Source organism: Corythoichthys intestinalis, chromosome 14 (assembly GCF_030265065.1).
Source record: "Corythoichthys intestinalis isolate RoL2023-P3 chromosome 14, ASM3026506v1, whole genome shotgun sequence".
NCBI lineage: Eukaryota > Metazoa > Chordata > Actinopteri > Syngnathiformes > Syngnathidae > Corythoichthys > Corythoichthys intestinalis.
In genome coordinates, this window is record NC_080408.1 from 11,911,021 (window position 1) to 11,928,939 (window position 17,919).

Genomic DNA, 17,919 nt, shown 5'->3' on the forward strand with positions numbered 1-17,919 from the left:
TTTAGTTTAGGCTTAAGGTAGGGTTATCAAATTTATCCCAATAATTTAAAAAAGTATCACGTTAAAATATTTAACGCAATTAATGCATGCGCTGCACGACCCACGCACGCATTGACGCGCTCCATCTGTAATGGCGCCGTTTTGCCTATATAGAGAGCTAAAAGGCAGCGTAAAATGAGTAGAGTGAATTTTGGCAGCCTTTGGAGCCTTATTTTAATTGGCTAAAGCCTTACAATCCCTCTCCCTACGATTAGAAATATCATGGGAAGCAATGTGGGGAAGCAAGGTAGCAATTGATCTTTTTCTTAACACCTCATGTTATTTCCCAATGCAGAGAAGATATATCAATTGATAGCACTACGCACAGTCATAGTTCCACTTCCCATCATGCATTTGGGCATGGCCTTCAGTATCATTTACTGAAAGCTCAACAAATACACTAGATGGCAATATTTAGTCACAATATACAAGTTCACAAGTCTTTCTATCCGTGGATCCCTCTCACAGAAAGAATGTTAATAATGTAAATGCCATCTTGAGGATTTATTGTCATAATAAACAAATACAGTATTTATGTACTGTATGTTGAATGTATATATTCGTCCGAGTTTTATTCATTTTTTTCTTAATGCATTGCCAAAATGTATATGATCGGGAAAAAATATCGGGAATGATTGGAATTGAATCGGGAGCGAAAAAAAGCAATCGGATCGGGAAATATCGGGATCGGCAGATAATCAAACTAAAACGATCGGGAGCAAAAAAACATGATCGGAACAACACTAGTTAGTAACTCAGTTACCTGAATGTAAGAGTAATTAGTTACTTGGCAAAGTAACTGGTGATAATTTTCATGGTTTTTTTTGTTTTTTGTTTTTCCTCAACAAAAAAAAAACAAAAAAATAAATAAAAAAACTTAGGTCACACTATGTGAAGTGTAAAAGGTTTTTGGGACAATTGGCCCTAGTCCAGTTCTTTACCCTAATTTACCCTTTACCTTGAATCAACTGTAAAATGTTGTTAAAATTGCTCCCATTTTCGCATAAGTTCCCTTCTGTCTACTTTTGACATGTGGAAGTTTTAAAACTGTTTTATCATTTCAAGATAGATTCAAGTCAAGATTTTGCTGATTTAGGAGTATTTTAGATAAAAAGTTACTCTGGTTCGCTAGGAGGGTTCTCTACAACAGAGCCTTCCTAAGAAGTCTACTGCTTTAAGATGGCGGCTGTTTACTAACGCATCTAGTTCCTATACTGTACATGTTGCCAACGCCGCCGTGTCTGTCATTTCGCATCTAGTTCTATATATATGTGATATCTACCATGTCTACCATATCTACCATATCATATGGGCATAGTTTGTAGGCTATTGGCTACAGTCAGGTATTATTGGAGCCACCTAGCATCGCGTTTGCGACGGCGTCTTCCCCACTCCTGCTCTGCTCTCTCGTCTCCGTGATTCCGTCTCTCTCAGACTTTTTTTATTCACCCAACTTAGTAACACACAGTAACGCACGCCTTTCCCGCCTCAGTAACGGTAACGGCGTTGCCAAGATGAGAAAATTAATTAATTAGATTACTCACGACTGAAAAAAAAAACGCCGTTAGTAACGCCGTTATATTCTAACGCCGTTATTAACAACACTGCTCATGACACCAACTTTTGAAGTCACACACTCGCATCAGCATTATGACTGTGTTGGTGTACTCCATTCCCACTGTTTAACCATGAAAACACTGGCCAAAGAATAAAAATTTGAGGAATAAATTCTTCATCACTCAATTTACATTTTAGAAGAAGATGAATCAAAACAGAAGTGCATGTTGGGTATCCACACTGCAAAAAAATGCCACTTTTAAAACGAGTAAAAAATTATTTGAAATGAGAGAAGATTTGCTTATAACAAGTAAGAACATTCTGCCAATGGAATAAGCAATTTTTGTCTTGCTAAGAATTCTTAAAATAAGACATCCATTCAGGATGAACTTGTAAAATATAACTAGTTTCAAGATCTCAGTCATCCTGAATGGATGTCTTATTTTAAAGAATTCTTACCAAGACAAAAATTGCTTGTTCCATTGGCAAAATGTTCTGGTATGAGCGAATCTTATCTCATTTAACGTAATTTTTTACTTGTTTTAGAAGTGGCATCTTTTCCAGTGCATTTTTTGTGTAATACCAAAATGCTGGAGGAAATTTGGGGAGGTACGCCAACTGTCTCTTTTATGTAACGGACTCAGATTGGCCTCATCACTTTCTCAATTCCTTAATTTCCCTAATTTCCCCACCCAAAACCATTAACCAACAAAATCCTGACAAACCAACATAGCTAGTGCACCCCCTTCCCTTAACATTTATCATTTATCCAATTATAAGCAAACCAAATGAATGCTTGATATTTAATATTTTCATTGTTTTCACACAGAGGTGACACAGTCCCATGAAACCATTGAACTACTATTACAGTTTTAATCTTATCTAAATTCCCAACTATAATCTTGAAACGCTTAGTACTACTAACACCAAAAACAGCCAACTTTTTCAAAATATGTACCCACTTCCACTAACTGATAATTGGCACACCTCCCGTGCTCTGTTTCATGAATATATGGCCTAATTACTAAATTGTGGATTTAACATAGGAGATAAAGATGAGGCAGTAGCTGTAGTCTTTTTACGTGATGTCTGTAAAAATGCTGCTTGCCATGCTTGACTTGAACTTAACAGCCTGTAATTATCTAATTATCCTTTTTATTTCTTACTTTATGCCCAAATTTCCACCCGAAGTCATCAATGACATTGCTAAAAAACCAACATATATTTCAACTCAAACACACACCACCCTTTTCCCCAACAATTTGGGAATCCCTTCTATGTATGCATCCTTGACCTATTGTATAACAGCATGCAGTTTAAGAACAGGATTCCACAAAATTACTACCAAGTAAAGTAAGCTTTCCCACCACTGTTTGCCCCATTCAGAATCAACAGAACGCAGGCGCACCTTACATACAAATAAACAAGTACACACAGACACGCAGACACACACCTATTGTCCACACAACATGTGCAAGTGTGAGCAGCATTGAGGCATCCTTGCATGAACAAAAGAAACATAGTTTACAATGGAGTGTTTAACACTCATGCGCACACACACACATACACGTAGACACTTACGCACGCACAGCTATGTAGCATGCTCACCGCTTCTTTGGGCCTGTTTTTGTCCAAAAAACAAACAACACTTAAAAAAATAGCTTACAAAAATAAGTATAACATTCAATACTTTGATTGTCTTTTTAAAATCTATTTATTTTTCTGCATATATATATATTTATATATATATGTATAGATGACTTTTTTTTTAGTTTTTTTTTTTCTTATTGTTCAAGCGCATAACGTTGAAGGTGCACAATAATGATCTGTTTTTTCTATATATATTTTCTTGAAAACATCTTGAAACATGAAAATAAACACATATTGGTCCATGGACTGTGCAGTTTAACCCTCCTGTTATATACACGGATACTTTTGGTGGGTCCTTTTGACCCCAAGGATGTGTTTCATCACCGTAAACTGTTAGAAATTTGAAGTAAATCACACTTAGCGGTGTTTTTACATCACTGTTTATGCCACGACTAACAATTTCACTGTGGATATGTCACTTGAGTGATATTCATTCACTTTAAATAGGGTCAATTTGACTTAGGTCGTGTTTATTGAAGAAAAAAGTGTCCAGAATTTGGAGGGAAAATGAATAGGAATTGATAGCATCTTAGTATTAACTCAATTATTTCATTTCGAACGTGTGAAATGTCAAACACCGTCTTTTAATATGGGTCATTTTGACCCGGATGTGTGTTTCATATGGACCAAAAAAAATAAAAGATTACATCCCGCTGAATATTTTTCAACTCACATTAAGGCAATGATGAAGTAATTTTTGGAAAAATCGTCAAATTATTTAATTTTAGAAAGGCTCAATCTGAAAAAGTATACATACATACATATATATATATGTATATATATATATATGTGTGTACCCTATGTTTCGATAGATAATAAAATAATGATAACATTTTGTGACTTAAAAATTTTTGGGGGGGGGGGGGATATCATTGTTTCATTGTTAAATGAAATAAAAATATTTTTAATGGGTCATTGCAAATGTAAATGTAAATGACCTGACTTTTATTCCCTTCAAATGGTGGATTTTTGACTAAGAATTATTCGAAAGTGTTACGGGGGGAGGGTCGGGGGTCCTCATAAAGCAATATTTTTAGCTGACTAATATAAGCTTTCAACCTTGTTTGAGAGCAACGTAACAGGAGGGTTAAATCCTCAAGGGCTTTTTTTCTCTTGTTGCAAAAAAATGAGGGGGGGAGAAAACAATATTATTAATAAAATATTCATTTTAATGGCTTAACTTCATACATAAATACATGATGTTGAAAGAGAACATAGAGGCGCAATCCACTGGTTTGCTCAGCTATATCACGTGAATGATGGGCGGAGGACACATGGCTGTGTGTGCGTGTGTGCGGGTGGGGGGTGTCATACATATATACTGTATACACGTTCAAAGTGTTGGGTGGGGGCGGCTGCACTACAAATAGGCGAGCCGGCGTCCTTTAGTGCGCACTCTCTGTCTGTACCTTCGTCCTAGGACGGCTGCCAGGTACTTTTGCACAGCCATCTGCTTCCTGTAGCGGCTGTAGCTGTCAGTAAAGATGCCGTCCGAGTGTCTTTTGGAGAGTGGCTCAGCCTCGTCCTCCATGCTATTATCACTGCTAAAAAAAGAAGGTTTAAAAATCGAATTAATAAGCAGTTTAATGTGAAAAATAATTTAGGATTAAAGTCTTTTGCTTTTATGCGGCGTTATCCCTGGGCCTTATCAATAATTCATTTACAGGCCGATTTGCTATTCTGACGTGTTTACTCGAGTCAAGAAAAAAAATCAATTTATGGATTAATCACATGAATATTTCACTGCCCTTCAAGACATTACAGCCAAGACAAAAATAATAATAATAATGAGGAAGATGGGATTTTAAAATTAGAAAATAAGCCAAAATAATAACAATGAGACAAGACAAGGTGGATGCAGCAATCCCTTACCCTGCGCGCATTGTCATCAGAGAATGCAGATAATGCCGCGTGGTTAACTGACCCAGGATCTCCCTCAAGGCTCTATCTAATTCCTCCTCAGCATGCCTTTCTGCTCTGAGGTGCCAAAACACACATACATCATCAGTGGACGACAAAATAAAATTAATATGGTGAGGGGAAAAAATCAAAAAGACGCACGGACCAAAATTATAAAGACCAAAATGCGCGCCCGGGTGGGAAAAACGACACAAAAACGCGTGAAAGGATGCAGAAAATGCACTTTTTAAAAAAAGGTGAAATGATAGTAAAAATAATAAAATAATAATAACGATAAATACCTCTTCTCGGTGGGATAGTAGAGAGTGTAGCCGCCACCGTCGTCGTTTAAGGACGCGGCGCTGCGCAACGCGAGGTGGTCGCCGTCGAATCCCAACTCGCCCAACGAGTTGCCGTCCTCGTCAAACGCATCGTTGTCCAGCCTGTGCACGATCAGGCAAAAATTTGAGAAATTATTCTTAAAAATAAACGAGGTTTTAAAAAAAAATACATATTTCAAAAGCGATTTACCTCACTAATTTCAACCCAAAATGAATATTTTTTCGTTTTTATTCATTAACGGCGTTCATTTATTATTTAAAAAAAACACACCAAACAACAACAAAAAAAGACGCATTCAGATCAAATCAATAAATAAAAACCACGCCCAACACGAAAAAATGTGTCAAAAAGGGAGGAGATTTTTTTAAAAAAAAAAAAAACAAAGGAATAAATCTTCAAGCTTCTCTTATTCGCTTCCTCTCCTTGGTGACGCATCCTCCTCTTCCTCCTCCTTCTCCTCCTCCTCCCGAGGGCTATCCATTGCGCTCTCATTTTTAATAAGGTTGGGGGGGACTTCACAGAAGGGGTCCCACTGGACATACCACCACGCGAATTTCCACACCGTCTCCTTTTGCCTATTTTTTTGGACGCTTTTGTTTCCTCGCGCGTAATTACGCGCGCCAAACGCACTTTAATATTGCAACCTGGCTTGCAAACCCACACGTGGTGCTCACTTGAACGAATAAATCCATACTCGAGCGTATTTTGGATATAAATGTTTAAAAATGTAGGTTAAAAAAAAGGCGAGGACCTACCTGATTTTGGGGTAACTTAGTCCGAGAGGTGTGCAGAAGACGCTGTAGTGCATTAAGATTCCGTAGATGAGCAAGATTAAAGTGGCTTTGCTCGAACTGGCCATGCTGTAATTGAACAAAAAATGTAATTATTGTTAGTTAAGAGTTGGCTTGGAGGGGGGAATTAAGACTCTTGGTCCGATGGACTTTTTGTTTGTGAAAAGTGGAGCTTTGGAGGCAAGGATGTGCACCTTACCTCGAAGCCGGGAAGCGGACGCTGCTGCTGGGATGTGATCCGGGCGCGGCTTGCCTGCTGTGGTGCACTTGTCTCCCGCCTCCTCTTATGTCCCCGCGCACTTCTTTCTTCCTCCAGATAAGAATAACTTTTAACAAAAAAAAAAAAAAAAAAAAGCACGATGAAGCGTGCTGTGCAAAAACGGATTGACTAAAAAAATAAAAGAAGCAGCAGCTCCTCAGCGTATCTCCTCGAAACTTTTTTTTGTCCCGATCGCCTTGGATTTTTATCTTTAAGTATCCCTCCTCCCCGTCCCCCTCCCTCGTTCTCCCTCTCTCCAATAAGTCACGTTAAGGATGCTATGGACGTCATCAAGCCTTCCTCCTGCAGGAATATAATGGTACCGTTCCTTCCTCGTGCGTTGCATTCGTCACACACATCTCCACCCACCGAGAAAATAGCCTCCAGAAGTTTGATTGAAACTTTTTGCACTTTATTATTTTATGTAAGATGCATATTGGTATTAATGGACGAGTGAGCTTTTATTTTATTTATTGATTTATTTATTTTTTAAAGACTAAACCTTTTTAAGAAGCATTTCTCAATGTTGAATATGACTTGTGATTTATAGGGTTTTTGTTTGGTCTTGTTTTGTTTATAAAGAATTTTATGCATCTGTTAGATGAATTGAAACTTAATGACTTAAACTGCGTATTCTTTGTTTTATTGATGGTGTTGTTTTTATAAAGTTGCTCTTCTCATATTCTCACTTACTGATTAATAGGGAATTAAGGAATCAATGGTGTTTATAATAGGTATGGTATTTGAATGATTAAAAAAAACTTTTACTATTATTGACTAATAAAACTCTTATGTTTATAGGCAATTTATTGCATTATTTGAAATGTGCATATATTTTAGTATTTAAATTAGGGAGATTTTTTTTCTGCAATAACTGCTATATTTCATTAATTTATTCAATGTATTTATTTTACTATTAAAAGTATTGATTATTTTTTGCCATATAAAGTCAAATAAATTATTTTACCATATAAAACGTTTTCTTCTTTAGAATTTTATTACTTTGTAATTAACAGTATTTTCATGTTTCATTAGATTTAAAACATAAATTGCAATTTAATCATGCTGAAATTGCTCTGTTGTATTTTAATTGATATTTTTATTATTATTATCATTAGGAACGCTGTCCTATTAAAGATTAATATATACATACTGTACATATATACAGTCTACTAAACTCATGTACAGTAACATGATGCCACGTGACGCCATCATCATCACCAGTAAGTTCAATTAAGTGTTTTATCTGGAATAGACAGAAGTGCATCCTGGTTTTGTGTGGGACTAAAAGCCATTCCACTGCCCCTAAATAATTAGCCCATTCCCCTTGGGAGTCATTTCTGTTCCATTTCTTGGAATTTACGTTTAGTTTTTCTCAATCTATTCCAATAATATTCATATTGGCCCCTGTAGGATGTCGATGAGGCCCTATAGTGGATCAGTAGTGAGTGCGGGGAATCGAGGTGGCGGTTGAAGGGATTCACCCATTCATTTATTAACCCATCCACCATGTAATCGGATTGGAGCAGGCCTTTGACGCAGTTCTTTTTTTTTTCCTCAGGAAACGTTTAGTAGTGTGAATCATCGGAGTGCCATTGACGCGTCAAAATCAACACATAATCGCGTTAGAACCTTCAATAGGTCATTATGTAATATTAATCAGTCACTGATCTGGATCGAAGAGTTGGTTACTTTGATTGAAGCCTTCATTGTTAGATGGCCTTCTCTCCTACACAAATGTGGCCTGAATCCCACCTGGAAATCGAACAGCACTGTACAGACAAAGTACGTCATCACGTTCATTCTGACGCAATACGACGAAAAGGGCAGACACGAAGGGAGGGGAGGAGGTAATATCCCCTCCGACCCTAACCACTTAACTTGTCTGCGAGTTGCACTGAGAAGTGACCACACGCACTTAAAACACACGCGATCGTCGGACGAAGACACGGCGCCACCATCAGGACAAGAAGGGGATGGATGGAAAACTGCTGATCAGATAGATTGGGAGACCTGGCAAACATTCATTCTAATTTTATCTTGCATTTACGACCTACTGTTTTATTTTAGGATCAATACGATTCAACCATTCTTGTATTATTATTATTTTTGTAATATTTGAATTATTTTAATCAATTTGCAGTGTAATGATTTGCATATTCCAATATCTCGTCACGTGCATTTTTTTCCCCATAAACCCATTTCGTGCTACCTCTAGAGGGCGCCAGATGCTTGACGTTGAGATTGCAGACAAGTGTCTCACACTCCAGCAAACTCTATACCCCGTGTGATACATTTAATACCGTATAATTTTTAACAACTTGGTTTTAAGAATAAACGATTTTCATTTTTCCCCTATGATGAATTAAAGCATTTAACTCCTGTAAGTCACTGTACTTAACGAAAGGGAGAGCAGATCATGAGACGTTCAAACTTTTGTAGAAAAGCAAACTTTCTCATAATTGTAATTATAAGTTTCAGTGTCTTGGACCTAGCGCATATTTTTCTAAGATAATTGAGACTAACTGATGATAAATTGTAATTAAGTGTCTTGTTTTTAGTATATACACCAAATGTATTAAGGTTTTGGACCGAGTAGGTATTGGAGCACCGGAATGTACGAATTTGAGGTAAGCACTTGAATGCATCGTGATTCTCTCTCTGGCCCTCGCTGGCTAGCCCGGCTATTGTCGTGTTGAGACAACTCACGAAAAGCACGGCTGTTTTTAAGGAGTTTTCCACCGGCTTTTCTTGCCATTTTAGGCTGAATGGTCGCCCGAAAGTATTTCAGCGTCGATTTCTGACGGACTACATGTGAGTTTTCTCACGGACGACTCACTTTGCGCTGCAGGCGGAGGAGTTCGTAGTGTTCGGCATGGGACGGACAACTGAGATTTGATTGTGTGCTTGTGTCTCCCCCACTTTGGGACGAGAAAATAACAAAAGGGAGGACATCAAGACGCATGTAGCTGGACTACGACGTTGCTGAGCTCGCTTGTAAAAAGGTAAGGGACGAGCATGCCCACTGGGACAAAAGTCTTTGGGGAGCGTGAGTCAAGCGAGGCCTGGTAGTTTTTGTATTACATGACACACCAAAAGTGAAGAATTGTATAGTTTCTATAGTTTTACGTGTGTTTGTGGATGGAAAACGACTGGAACTTCAGAACATTACAGAACTTGTGGTAGTTGTTGGCTTCACGAAAGTTTCTCCAAACAAAGCAAGAACAATTTGATGCTATTGACTGTTAGTTTCACTATCAAACAGCATAAAATTAACGCCAAACATATAATACTGTGTGGCCCAGTATTTAAATTTTTTCTCAACAATATATACGTTTTCTTATTTTACATTTCTACAACATTTCTTGAAATTTACGCAGTTATATTTCTTTGTGCATGACCCAAGCATAGGCCTCCTTATATGGAGCAAATATTTCTCTTAAACTTCAAGTTCAGTCGTCCTATTGCATGTATTTGTTTGCACATGTGTATGAATCACCTGTTAATCAAGTACTACTGTTTTGAAGAGGAGAGCATGTTTCCCTTCTGTAATATGCACGGTTCCTGTTCCTGTGTTTGGACACTCCAGTCCCACAGTAATCCTCCTCCATGTTAATCCCTTTGTGTGTGCTGTGCAGTCTCACTTGGCTGAACTGCCTTGTCACACGCACACACACTCAATACACAGCTGGGCAATACAAGGAGGCGAAGCGTGCTAACAGGTGGCACTGACCCGGTGTCATGGATTTAACCAGGTCTGAAGGATCATCTGGGTAGATCACACAATTTACAGTGCCATGATGCAGTTCAGCTCAATGATGAAGGTTTAGGTGTCAAATTTGGATTTTATGCTTATATCTCAACTTTGACGTGTGTACACACATCCGATGTGGCTGTGTTAACCGTTTTGTATATCTTGAAGAAACATGAATTGTACTTTACTACAAATGAAGCTAATAATAGGAATAGCAAATGTTACACAGCGTTTAGGGACATACGCTTGATCATCATCATAGCATACGACATAGGAAATGAAGGTCTGATGCACTAACTAATGCTGACTCTGGAGCAAAGCCAAGGCAGCAGCGTGTCATTCGATTTTGCTGGTCCACAACAGTGTTGTCAGTAACGCATTACTGTAATCTGATTACTTTCTTTAGTAACGAGTAATCTAACGCGTTCATTTTTCCAAGCCAGTAATCCGATTAAAGTTAGTTTCCCTAGTGCCTGTGTGTTACTATTTTGTTTTTGCCTCATAATGTATGTATGAAGAATACTGTAGTCATGTACGAAGACCATTTCTCATCGGGGGGGGGGGGGGACATGTGTATTACGATGCTGTTTGAGGCTGTCTGCCACGGCGGTCAACAAGATAGCATTCTGACGAGGCAGCGAGGCTAACAGTGAAAGGCAGGATATATGCCGCAAATGGATGCATTTGCTCACTGGAAATAGAGCCATTACTTCACATTTCTGTCCAGTAAAGATGACAAAAATATCTCCGTGCGTTGCAAACTTTACGCTGGCTGAAAAAAGACTGTCGGCCGCTAAAAACTCTACATCCAATTCAACAAGGAAGCACTTGGATTTACAGGACAACGCGACAAAACTCGAAAAAGCCGAGAGGTAACAAGACAGCCAGCACTTCTTAGGTTTGTAACCAGCCTTTATGCACATTTTATTGTCAGTGTTTGTAACCATAGGCGGAGTTTTACTTTTGTGGGGCTGGGGGCAAAGCATGTTGATGACTGAAACAAAAGTCAAAAGTTTGGACATACCTAAACATTTTTACGTTTTATATATTTTCCCTACTATTGTAAATCCACTCTGAATACATCAAAACTATGAACGAACATGTGGAATGGCAAAAAAAAGTGAAATAACTGAAAACAGGTTTTATATTCTACATTCTTCAAAGTGTCCACCTTTGAGGCGTTGCCAAACTTTTGGCCAATACTGTATGTATACACATATATATAAAACATTCAAGCTCAGTTGTTGTTGGTTGCGTTTGAAAGCTTAGGTTTACAGAAATTCTAAATACCCATCTTGCCTCCACAGGTGTAGTTTTGGCTTAGGTGCTAGTCACATAATCTGCTCGAAAAATGATTTTGACCCATTATGAAATACGTTGTAGGATTCTTGTTCATTTCAATAATTTTTGTTGTTTGTTTTGTTGCTTTACAACTTTTATAGACAATATTTGAACAGCTCGGTCTTTATTTTAAAGGGGAAGTTCAGAATTTTTGAGATTAGGCTTTATCTTGGAGTTAGCAGGGGTTTATTTAGTCGTTGGAGTTGATTTGAACAAATTCCGTGCAGTTTGTCAGTTATTTGTTAGTTTCCGGGCTCCGGGGTGGCTAAGCTAGCGCGAATCAATGGTGGTTGAAATCAACTCAGTCGACTAATTAAACCCCCGCTAACTCAAAGATTAGGCCTAATGTGAAAAATGCAATTACATGCGATGATATTTTTTGTTGTCATTTTTATGTTGAGGCAGCAAAAGGAGAAAAATTGGTAAAAAGTAACTGATAAGTTACTTTTAAAGTAACTTAGTTACTTTGATGATAAAGTAATCAGTAAAGTAACTAGATTACTTTGTTGAGGTGTAATCAGTAATCAGTAATTAAATTACTTTTTTAAGTAATCTGTGACAACACTGGTCCACAAACAGGCTCAAAACCGCCTGATGTTCATGTTTCATCTGTTGAAGACCTTGACAGAACGAGAGAAATGTAATAAGAATGTAAAAACGGTATGAAGAAAAACAATATATTAAAAAAATTGTAGGACAAGTAGCGTTTTGGAATTTTTTTTTAAAAAAAACGGAAAATCGCCGTTTTCGGGTGAACGGAAAATTTTTCGGTGCCGTTTGAAAAATTCCCATGGTCACACGTAAATTCCGGTCGTGTCGATACTTTAAAGGTGCCGATCGGTGCAACGGTTCGGGCTGCGTGGCGCACCGAAAAAACGCAGAGAATAAGTTGATTAATAATAATAAAGTTGCAGAATAACATTATCTGGCTTTGCCAAAAAGGCAAAAACCAGATAAAAAATCAGATTTTATCAGAGGCACAAAAATTTGCATTGGGTCATCCTTAGTTCTTTTGTACTGTAAGATGGAATGGAGCCGTTTGCCATTAAAATCCCCCGTGTTTTGGGGTCTGATGAAGTGGCTGACAAGCTTTGACTGTGCAAGATGCAGCCAAGATGTGTAACAATCCATGGTTTGATTTAAAATTACAGTATTTTAAAGTATATAACATTTTGTTATATTAACCCCTTCAGAGCCGCATTTTTTCTGCTGGGCAAAAAAACAAAAAAAAAATCCACGCTTATTTTTACTATACTCTACTCAAACACCAGAACAAAGTGCAGTTTATTGGTCGGGGATATTTCATGCTTTTAATTGGTTATTTCTCTCTGTTAATGTATTTTTAATGAGAAATGAGCACTTTACGTTATCCTTTTTGAAGTTGCGTGTGGTAAGCCATTTTCAAAAAGCCAAAAATAGCAAAGAGGGCGTGCCAAACCTCTTGATTTGATTTTGATGGGTAAAGTTTTATCCAATCATCTCCCAGAAATGGCAATAGCAACACAATTCAGTGTATTTATTGGTTTATTATTTATTGGAGACGCGAACGCATCATGTCCTTCAGCAGTATGCTTAGGTCTGAAGGGTTTTAAAAAAATAAAAAATAAAAAAACAATATTTGTTTTGTTTTATTTAAAGCAACACTTGGTAACTTTTCAGTTTTGGTCGATTTTAGCGACGCTGGTGGACAATAGTGGTAGTGTTTTGCCTTAAGGAAGACTGCGTTTCCCATGAGAACCAGAGCTGCATTTCCCATGAGGACCAGCGCACATCCGCATAGTGTCATAAAATCATGATGGTTGCCTGCAGATGGATGAAACATTTCTGTTTCCAGCGGCTGTGTGAAGGATGAAAAGTAATAAGGCAATGAATCCAGTTGTGGCTAAACAATAGCATATGACGGTTAGCAACCGTGTTGCATAGTGTGGCTGACAGAAGGGGGACTTGAACAGTGCACTTCAAACAGAAGACCGAGTATCAGACAACTTGTTGTTAATGGCTGCTGTGACATGATCACACAACTCAACTGCTCGATCTCTCATGCCAGTGAAACATTTAAGATTTTATGATGGCAGTAATGACACAGAATCAAGCAAGCGCATACAGAAAAATAGCTGTGGCTATTAAACGGTCATATTTTAGGCAACACTGTTGGATTATACTTTATGCTGAATGCTGAGCTGATCCATTGTAAATTGTACCATCACAAAAGCTATCAGAAAAGTCTCACACACACACACAGATACAGAAGAACGCGACATACTGATTTCTAGGTGCAGTCTGAGCTAGGGCTGGGCTATATGGCCTTAAGTACGTACCTCTGTAAATTGAGCAGATTTACCTCGATAACGATAAGTGACGATAAATTCACCCAAGCGGACTTTTTTGTAATTTGAACATATAAATCAATCCATGAAATACAAATTAACCGTTTTTCATTGATTTATTTACCAGCTCACAACTTAACTCTTTTAACAATTGTACAAGCAGTCTAAACATTAAGTATATAAAAATCTATTGTAAACAGTAAGAATTCAAGTACGAACATTTATAACAGCTTGTATGACTTGAACAATGTACAACATTATAAAAATAAATATGACGACTGTGCAAACATGTCATTTTAACACAAATGACTTACAGCTTGAACAGCAACGTATTGTAAATGGCTGCTGTGACATAATTACTCAACGCAAGTGTTTACTTTAAGGTGCCAGGTTTTTTTTTCCCAGAGCATTTTTTAATACATGCATGCACACATGCAGCCCCACACAGACACACACACATTAAAGCTATATTGCTGTTCTGCCAATGAAACATTTAAGATTTTATGATGGCAGATTGCAGTAATTACACAGAATAAAACAAGCACGTATAGAAAAATAGCTGTGGCCTTTAAACGGTCATATTATAGATTTCACTGTTAAATTGTACTTTATGCTGAATGCTTTACCATCATAAAAGCTATCAGAGAAATCACACACACAGAGATGCAAAATAACGCGACATAGCAATTGCTAGATGCAGTCCGTGCCCAATCCACTCATTAAGTTCAGCCGTTTTGACAAGGTAAGAGCCGCTATCCGACTCCATCACGTTCATTTGTAGCGTTAGCCTGTGGCCTGGCTACCTGTAGAAAGCACTGAAAGCACCCTCTCCTGAACTCGTGAGAACTAGGGAGGACAGCGGGTGAAAGCCCGTCTGGATGCCGCCAAGAGTCTACTTAATATCGGGTGAAAGTTTGGCTAAGCTCCCTTAAACCACACTCCATCACGTTTGCTTGTAGCATTAGCCGCTAGCGTTAGCCTACCGGGCTTCTGTTTGTTTGACTTCCTGATAAGCACGTGACTCTATAAATAAGCACACTGATTGCTTTCTTATAGGGGAATGAACATAGCCAAAGAACACAGAGTCAAAGCGGGATGAAAATATTATATTTTCTTTACGGCTGTCAAATGATTAAAAATTTTAATCGAGTTAATCACAGCTTAAAAATTAATTAATCGTAATTAATCGCAATTCAAACCATCTCTAAAATATGCCATATTTTTCTGTAAATTATTGTTGGAATGGAACGATAAGACAAGACTGATATATACATTCAACATACTGTACATAAGTACTGTATTTGTTTATTATAACAACAATTCCACAAGATGGCATTAACATTATTAACATTCTTTCTGTGAAAGGGATCCACGGATAGAAAGACTTGTAATTCTTAAAGGATAAATGTGACTTTGTATATTGTGACTAAATATTGCCATCTAGTGTATTTGTTGAGCTTTCAGTAAATGATACTGTAGCGACTTAACTGTTCTGCCCAAATGCATGATGGGAAGTGGGCCAACCATGACTGTGTGTGGTGGCTGCAAATGGTATATCTTCTCTGCGTTGGGCACAATACAGGGTGTTAAGCAAAAGATCAACTCCTGTCATTCTTCCCCACGTTGCTTCCTATAATAGATATAGTTGTTGTGGAAGATATCAAAGCTTTAACCACTCATAAGCACGGCCCCAATGAATGCTTGATTCTACTCCATTCACTTGACGCTGTATCTTAGCTCTGCATATACGTAAAACAGCGCCATTGTAGTCTGTTTGCGGCAATGCATGAGTGGGTTGTTCCGCACATGCGTTAAATGCGTATGCTCTAGTCTGTGCCCAAAGCACTGCTCCTGCATTCGCTATTTATGAAATGGACCGACAAACTGATGTAGGTGGTTCGTCTTCCTTCTCAAATCCAAAAAACCTGGACAAACGGTGTCAAGTTCTTTCTTGGCACCAACACAGCACTATGAGTGTCAACTAATGCTATACTCGAAATGCCTTTAGCCTGGCTACCATTAGCCATTTCACTATTATCCAATTCCATCACGTTCACTTGTAGCATTAGCGTACCGGTTGATAGCAACGTGCTTCTGTTTGTTTGATTTTCTGATAGCCAAGTGACTTCACATGTAAGCACACTGGCTGTACTTTCTTAAAGGGAGTATAGCCAAACAACACATAGTCAAAGCGGGCTGAAAAGACTTAAATTTTTTCGTTTCATAAAAAAAACTAAATTTACCGACATGGTCAAAATTACATCGGTTATCCTCAACCATTTCGCTAATGGTAATTTTTTCGTAAGCCACCCGGCTCCACGGCTCATAGCATAATTGCCTAAATCATATTGACTGCTTCTGAAAACAAGATAAAACACATCTGTCAGAAAACAAATTGGACTTATAGTATGCTGATAGTTTATTTATTTATTTATTTATTTTTTTTTTTGTTTCCCAGGACATAAGCAGAAAAGCAGGATTATGCAGAATTGAAAGTAGCATTAAGTTAGGCAGATATCCCAATTTGGCCCCCCAAAAAATGACCATGGTGATTATGCAATGAGGCTAACATTACGCAAAAAACGCAAATAAAGTGGAAAAAATATCATTATTATGATTATAACAGTTCATGCGCAGTACTTTTTATTTCAAATCCTTAGAACCACAATATGTGTCTATTTTAAAGGTAGTCTCACAAATCCATTTAGTTGTCTGGAATCAGTACGTGTGTACCCCTTCTAAGAATGCAGCTCACTCCCAAAGAGGCAACAAGGGTGTACTTTGCTACGTTTACGGCGTGAAGATGCCTTTGCAGGTGGCCTCAGTAGTGTGAATGGAACTCTGAAGGAAGTCCCCTCAGCTTGCTTCCCCCACGAACCCTCTCCCCCTGAACTAACCACCACCGGCACCTTTCTTGGTGATTGGCAGGCGAAGAGAAGAAGCCTCAGAGCGCGTGCCAGGGCGATTACTGAGTTACGCTTCATTGATGCTTGTAGTCCCCCCGAGGATGTCATCTTAGATTTCAGGCTCATGCATGGGTTTATCCTTCAATGAAGCATGGTTGTTGACCTCATGCCATTTTACTAAGGGTGTAAAAATACTCCAGAAGTCACTATTTGGTACATTGGCAGTGGTGATGTTTACGTCCCTGATGCATTCAAATTTGAAAGGGCGTAGTTGAGTCACTATCTATGTGTCTCATGGATGCACCTCATTTATTTTGAACGGTGTGTGTACAAAATCACAGTCACCAGCGAAATAAATATTTGGCCATTCATTGTGAATGACGTGTGTTCAATATTGCAGTATCCAACAAGATATATCGTCTGTAGGTGGGTTGACATGACAAGCGCTGTTTCAATCCTTTGTGGCACTACCTAGTAAGACTGCAGCGTGTGCATGGCCGGAAGTGAACGTGTGGGAGGAAACTCACGACCGCTAGGAGTTGATTCGAGCGACCGGTTGTGTTGTTCGAGCAGTAACTTGCTCTGCAAATGAACTAGCGAATAAAAAAAGCCATCCCGCAAGCTCAAACGGTTTGGTCATTGACTTCCCTGTTTAACGCCACTCACTCGAAAACGGAACGTTCGTCATTACAGTATACATGCGCATAATGTCAGGTTCTCACGAGACGTTTTTCCAGTATATAGGTTCTCATCTTTATCAAGTAAGCAAAACATGTAAAAACTCAAAATTGCCTCCGAAGAGTTAGAACTAAGTGTTGATCAGAATTTTAGTTACCGTATTTTTCGGACTATAATTTTTTTTTCTCTCAGTTTAGGACTGCAGCTATCGATTATTTAAGCAATCGATTAATGTAGAGGTGAAACAATCGATTAATCGACAACTAATCCATTAACAAATTAATGAACTATTTTGATAACCGACTAACCGTGTAGGACCATCTTCACCTTAAACTTGTCTTAATTGTTAGAATTACATACTGTATATTAGGGCTGC

At 38.2% G+C, this 17,919-nt stretch overlaps 2 protein-coding genes across 5 annotated transcripts in view; one reads left to right on the plus strand and one right to left on the minus strand.

Annotated features, from left to right (window-relative positions):
* Positions 1 to 893: 893 nt before the first annotated feature.
* On the minus strand, positions 894 to 6,706 carry adcyap1b (adenylate cyclase activating polypeptide 1b). 4 transcript variants are annotated; one of them, XM_057858185.1, is made up of 5 exons: positions 6,478 to 6,706; positions 6,243 to 6,347; positions 5,448 to 5,588; positions 5,119 to 5,223; positions 894 to 4,787 (listed from the first exon to the last, which is right to left on the minus strand). In XM_057858185.1, the coding sequence occupies exons 2-5, from the start codon at positions 6,344 to 6,346 to the stop codon at positions 4,607 to 4,609; spliced, it is 531 nt and encodes a 176-aa protein (XP_057714168.1). In that variant the 5' UTR covers position 6,347; positions 6,478 to 6,706; the 3' UTR covers positions 894 to 4,606. The 4 variants fall into 4 exon arrangements, with proteins under 4 accessions (XP_057714168.1, XP_057714167.1, XP_057714170.1 ...); XM_057858184.1 differs by having other exon boundaries at positions 894 to 4,790; XM_057858187.1 differs by lacking the exon at positions 5,119 to 5,223.
* A 2,487-nt stretch (positions 6,707 to 9,193) lies between these two features.
* Positions 9,194 to 17,919, plus strand: part of yes1 (YES proto-oncogene 1, Src family tyrosine kinase) — a 56,760-nt gene continuing 48,034 nt past the window's right edge. Inside the window, exon 1 of the mRNA XM_057857220.1 lies at positions 9,194 to 9,542. The gene's annotated coding sequence lies outside the window, so the exon portion shown is untranslated. The remainder of the gene's footprint in view (positions 9,543 to 17,919) is intronic.

Excerpts from the sequence above, each read along its gene's own strand:
- adcyap1b (XM_057858184.1), bottom strand. The coding sequence starts at position 6,346 with ATGGCCAGTTCGAGCAAAGCCACTTTAATCTTGCTCATCTACGGAATC. Across the intron at positions 5,224-5,447 it reads TACTATCCCACCGAGAAGAG|AGCAGAAAGGCATGCTGAGG; the intron begins GTATTTATCGTT and ends TTGGCACCTCAG. Across the intron at positions 4,791-5,118 it reads CTGATGACAATGCGCGCAGG|CAGTGATAATAGCATGGAGG; the intron begins GTAAGGGATTGC and ends TTCTTTTTTTAG.